The sequence below is a fragment of the Geospiza fortis genome, unplaced genomic scaffold (assembly GCF_000277835.1).
Source record: "Geospiza fortis unplaced genomic scaffold, GeoFor_1.0 scaffold145, whole genome shotgun sequence".
Lineage (NCBI taxonomy): Eukaryota > Metazoa > Chordata > Aves > Passeriformes > Thraupidae > Geospiza > Geospiza fortis.
In genome coordinates this window covers 3,507,656-3,513,435 of record NW_005054362.1, presented here as the reverse complement: position 1 = coordinate 3,513,435, position 5,780 = coordinate 3,507,656, and the positions used below count along the sequence as shown (strand labels likewise).

Genomic DNA, 5,780 nt, shown 5'->3' with positions numbered 1-5,780 from the left:
TATGAGTGCTTTTCAAAGAGAGCTTTTGGATTAATTGCTAAAATGGGACATACCTAAACCAAACCAAATAAAAGTGATTCTGTTCTTTGAACTTCTAGAGGCTCCTCCAGCCCCACGCTGCACAAATGTTCTGAGCACTTTGTGAGCTCTGGTTCCCTCTCTGTTCACCTTTGGGGGAATCTGGCTGCAGTTGCCAAGCATAGAGTGAAAGCTGAGGGACAGGATTACCTTCTGTCCTCACAGAGAGCAAGCACAGGGGGCACAGGAACACCAGCCTCAGCCAGAGCCTTCAGGACCCTGCCAGGGAGGGACAGAGGTGCAAGGAATCAGTCCTGGAACTGCTGTGTTGGAGGCAGACACACCTTATCACTGAGCTCAGCTTTAAATATACTGAAATCATGTGGCTGGGGGGAGGTGAAAGGAGCACACCCACATCTTCCCATGGCCCGGAGCCCCCAGTCCTATCCCACACTCTGGAAAACAAGGGGAGGCCATAAATGATCCTCCCCACGCGTCCTGCTCCTCTGGCACAGCAAACTGCAGCAGGACCCCCCTCACCTGTATTCCCTTGGGACAGAAGGGCCTGAGGGAGGCTCCTCCTCCTTCTTCAGCACCAGCAAACGACCTCCAAACTTCACCAAATAGCTCCGGGTGGACTCTCCGTGGTCAAACTGCCGTAACTCCAGCGGGGCTGGGAGGAGGGAGCAGAGGGTCAGCACCTCTCCAGGCTTTCCATCCCCTTCCTGCACCTGGGGCTGAGATGCTGAGATCTCCCTCTGTGTCCCAAACCCCTGGGGAACATGGCAGTAGCTCACAGCTGCCTCACAGGACAGGAATATTCCTGGCATCTCTTTGCCAACTTGTGCTCAACCCCTCCCAAAATGAGGAAGTCCTAAAATGTTGTTTCTTAATTCTAGGAAAGTGCTGGATCACTGAAACTGGAATGGATGTGCTCTTTGCTTGGAGATTATGAACCTTTCATTAATATTATTTTTCAGTCCCTATGTCATAGGAAAAAGCCAATAGCTCCAGAATATCCAGGTTTTCTGATGGAAGGGCCAAACCCACTGCAATACCTGTTGGGTGGGCACCAAGAACATCCTCAAGGTACTTTTGCAGATGATCCTTTGGGATTTCCATGTCTGGTCTCACTGAACGAGTATAGGGAACAAACCCTTGCAAAGGAAATCCCAGATGGGTTTCCAGCTCTTTGAGTGCTGCTGCTGGATCATCAACCTGAAACCAGGAGGGAGAGAGTAGCACTGGGTGACAGCAAGAAGACAAAATTTCCTGGGAAAGAGAGAGCCCTGCCCGGTTGGGATGCATTTATCTGTGAGTCCATCAGCACTGACCCACTGCCACACAGGAATTCTTGGGTCATTCCCTGCCAACACAGAGCTTCCCACCTCTACTCTGCCTTGGAGAGACCTGTGATGGTGGCACAGGCACTGTGAGCTTGGGCTGGGATAGAGCTGGAATTCCCTGCGTGCAGTCCAGGGGAGTGGAGGTCACTCTTCCCACCAGTCCCACTCTTACCCTTTTCCCAATGGTCCCCAAAGTAAAACCCTTGTGCTCAGTGACCCCAAAGCCTGGGGGTAGCCTGGCAGTCCCCAGCTGACTCATCCATGATGCCTCAGAGTTTCTGGGAATTCATTAACTGGGGCTCATTTTCTGCTGTGGTTGTCTCAACCATAGGGATGGGGCTGTTTCTCCAATAGGGAACAGAGGAACTGGAACAAGGAGAGACTTCCCTGAGGTTACACAGGGTTTGGAGCCATGAGTGAAACAGCCCAGAGCAGACTTTGCTAGTGATCCCTGCTTTAACCCCACCACATCCTGCAGGGACAAGCAAGGCTGGAACAAAAGGCTTGGCAAGAGTCGGCCACTGCCACTTGGAAATCCTGAGCTGGTGAAACCAAACAGCTTCTGGATCCAAAATCCACCCCCAAATCCCACCCTGGCTCTGTCACTTTGTACCTTCACTGTTTTCATGCCAAGCTGGGCTGCCACCTCCAGGTTCTGGCTGCTGCTGTCCAGCAGGATGGATTCCTGGGGCCGCACACCCAGGCGCTCCAAGCACAGCTTGTAGATCCCAGGATTTGGCCTGGGCATCCCTTCCTGATGTGATTCAACCATCTACAGCAACAACAGATGGAATATGCATGAGCCTGCTGTGACCACAAACACCTGGGCAGTGCTGGAATGGAGATGGGAGGGTGGGAAAGAGACTGGTCTAATTAACATGAGAAATAAAGGATGTGGAGCTGGGTAGGCCGTGGTTCCAGGGACTGTGTGGGTGCCAACTGCTTTGGCCATGGCTCCTCAGCTCAAATCAGCCAAACAGGATCAGCCAGTCCTGGGATGGAAGATATCCAATGAGATGTCCCAATGTGGGAGACCAAACTGGTCCCAGCCCAGTTGTTCAGTGCTGTCCAAGGAAGCTTTGGATGGCAGCACCTTCCAAAGGCTCAGGAGAAGCAGCGTCCTGGGCACTGCACCCACCAGCCACCCCAAAGGCACCTCCACAGCAGCTGTGTTGACCACAACCATCCACCTAAAATCTGGATCAAAACAGCACTGACTCAGTGTCTGAACACTCCCACTGCCCTCACAGCCATGAACAACCCAAGCAGCCATTCCCCTGCTCTGCACCACTCCAGGAACAGCAGTGAATCCATTGGATGGATATAAAGCCAACACTAATGGAAACCAACATTCAATTATTTTTCCCCCACTAATTGCTATGCAGGGCTGTTGTTTCTGTTCCAGGAGCAGCACACACTGGAGAGGCTGTGGGGATTGGAGCCTTGAGGTTCATGTGTCACCTAATCTGCTAATCTGTGTCATCTCTGCAAAGTGAAGTGTGCTGGGAAAGGAGACTCTGCTGGGAGAGGAGCATCTGCTCCTCATCTCACACAGGTCAGCATGTTGGGGTAGTGGGTTTCTGTAGCACAGGGGGTGCATAAACTCTTTGAAGAGTCCTTACTCTTTTAAAGCTTATTTTTTGTTTGTTTGTTTTTTTAAAATAGGCAGGGCACTGAATAATAACATTTATTTCTAGTCTGGTGTTCCAGCTTCCAAGTCCTCTGTCTCCATCACTGCCTGTGCCTGTTACACAGAGACTCGTGGTTGTGTGGGCACTTTGCAGTGGATTTGCAAATGTCACTCAGCCCCTCTCCAAGTGCCTACAAGGAATTGTGTCAGGAAATGTTCGCCCAGCCTGATGTCGACCAAACTGTGCTGCTGCTCATCTGCTACCTGCACTTAAAGAATTTCAGTTGCTGCTTTCACAGGTGGAGGAGCAGAGCCCCGTTTGGGATCCATCCAGACTCACCACATCAAAGTGCTGCTGCTCCAGGGGCAGGAGCCTCTCTCCAGGCCCCAGGCACAAGCTGTGGCTCAGCAGAGCTGTCTGGAGCCCTTCTGCCCGGATACACTGAGCTGCTTCTGCCATTATGGGGAGCTGTTTTCTCACCTCCTTTCGGATTAAATCCCAGAGAAAGGAGTGCACTGGAACACGGACATTTGCCTGAGAAACAGAGAAACCCCGGGAGTGATAATGGGCCAGAATGGGGTGAAAATAAGAGTGGTTGGGTAGGTAGGTTATCTGATCATCTTATCTTGCTGTCCTGCTGCCTCTGGCAGCCGAAGGCAAGCAGGGAATCTCTCAGCTAAATTGCTTTGCCCAAATAAACAAATGTTCTCACATTCCTAATTCTGCAGCAGAGATAAAGGGCTCATTTTGGAAGAGAGAAATCACTGGGACTGTGCCTGCCATGGGATCAAGGCAGGTTAGAGACAGACACTGACAGATCAGCAGGCAGGAAAGGAATCTGCATTTTAAACTGAGATGTTTAAAAATGACTTTATTCCAATAGGAAATTACGGCAAATTCATCTGCCTGCCCTGCCCAGACACCGGGATAATGGTGGAAATCTGCCCTGCTCTGACAGCAGTGCTTCCTAAATGGAAAATCCAGAGCCTTCAACCACAGAATTTCTTTTTAAAGCTCCTCTTTCCTCACTGGACCTGTTTCCAAGCAGCCAGGAAGCACAGGGAGAGCAGGGGGGAGTTGGCTTACAATCTCAAAGCACTGCTGTCCCAATTCCTGCAGGAACTCCACAGCTGTCAGCTCTCCCCTGGAATACTGCAGAGAGAGGCTGTTCTCCCCTCCAGACAGGGCAGCTTGCTGGATGGTGCCGGCTGGAATGCAGCTCCGGGCCTCCCAGTCTGCATGGAGAAGGGCAGGGAAGCCAGGAAAGGGAATCAGCAGAGTGGGAAATCAGCTGGGAGTCCCTCTGGGGTCAACACAGGGCCAGCACTGTGAGAATGATGTGCTGCACTGGGGTGATTGACACAGCACAGAGCAAAGGGTTTGGGCATTGCAGGAGCTGCAGCACCTCAGCCCTGTTTTCAGTGTGGAGAATTCCTAAAGCTGCACCAGCCTTGGGTGGCATCAGGCGGTGGCACCACAGGACAGTTTTGTTACCAGGGGGGTGCAGGGTGGTCACTGTTACTTCTGTGACTTTTGGTGGCACAACAGGTCCCACCATCACAAGTTCTTGGGTGTCTCACCAGAGCTGAAAGAGGCACCTGAAATTTATCTTCCATCCAAGCACAGGAACAACAGGAGCTCTGGTGACCAGGGACCAGACCAAGAGAACGACTGGAGCTGTGCCAGGGCTCAGAAAGGTTCTTTCCCTGCTATTTCTGAGCTGGGCACTGCCCAGGTTCCCCAGGGAATGGGCACAGCCCCGAGGCTGCCAGAGCTCCAGGACAATTTGGACACCACTCTCAGGGATTGCTGGGGTGTCTGTGCAGGGCCAGGAATGGATGATGATCCCTGTGGGTCCCTCCCAGCTCAGGACACTCTGTGATTGTGTGGGGTCAGCAATGGGAATACACACCTGTGGCTGTCCTGTGAGGGGCTGGGAGCAGCACCCCGCTCTCCTCAAAGACCACGGCTTTGTAGGAGACCCCTCTGGATCGCTGCTGGATCAGCTGGAGCTGCCGGATCCCGGCACACAGAGGGGTCTGGGCGCGGGCAGCGCTGCTCAGGGACATGCTGGGAACCATGGAGGGGCCAGGGACACCCACACCTCAACCAGGGACAGGCTGGAGCACAGCTGCAGAGCTACAGGGGAAGTGTTTGTTTATGCACACAGAATCATGGAATTGTTATGTTGGACAAGATCTCCAAGACCATCCAATCCAACCTCCCCAGATCCACCAAACCCTGGGGCCAAGGGCTCTGAACACTTCCAGGGATGGTGGCTCCACCCTGGGCAGCCACTCAAGTGTCCCAGCAAAACCAGGGACCCCCAAATGGGGTTTTATACACACACCCCTTCAAGTGCTGGGGAAAACAGGATTGCTCATCACTAACACACACTAATTGCTGATCATAATCAGTGATTGTAGCAATGTGAGGGTCAGGCTCTGCTCCCAGGGAACAAGGGACACAAACAAGGTAAAACGGCCTCGAGGTGTGCCAGGGGAGGCTCAGGTTGGACAGCAGGAGGAATTCCTTAATGGAAAGGGCGGTCAGGGATTGGAACTGCCCAGGGAGGTTTGGAGTCCCCATTCCTGGAGGTGTCCAAGGAAGGCCTGGACATGGCACTGAGTGCTCTGTGCTGGTAACAAGGTGGGGACGGGTCAGGGTCCATGATCCCGGGGGTCTCTCCCCTCAGGGATCCCGGGGCTCTCTCCCCTCACTCCTCCCGGGGGTTTCTCCCCTCAGGGATCCCGGGGCTCTCTCCCCTCACTCCTCCCGGGGGTTT

The 5,780-nt window shown here is 53.1% G+C and overlaps 1 protein-coding gene across 1 annotated transcript in view; it reads right to left on the bottom strand.

Moving 5' to 3' along the window:
• Nucleotides 1-5,124, bottom strand: part of ACAD10 (acyl-CoA dehydrogenase family member 10) — a 10,405-nt gene extending 5,281 nt beyond the window's left edge. Inside the window, exons 1-7 of the mRNA XM_031059492.1 lie at nt 4,908-5,124; nt 4,082-4,230; nt 3,335-3,529; nt 1,978-2,136; nt 1,077-1,236; nt 557-691; nt 229-316 (exon numbers count right to left, since the gene is read on the bottom strand). Coding sequence (XP_030915352.1) covers nt 229-316; nt 557-691; nt 1,077-1,236; nt 1,978-2,136; nt 3,335-3,529; nt 4,082-4,230; nt 4,908-5,076 — 1,055 coding nt within the window. The 5' untranslated portion in view covers nt 5,077-5,124. The remainder of the gene's footprint in view (nt 1-228; nt 317-556; nt 692-1,076; nt 1,237-1,977; nt 2,137-3,334; nt 3,530-4,081; nt 4,231-4,907) is intronic.
• Nucleotides 5,125-5,780: the final 656 nt, after the last annotated feature.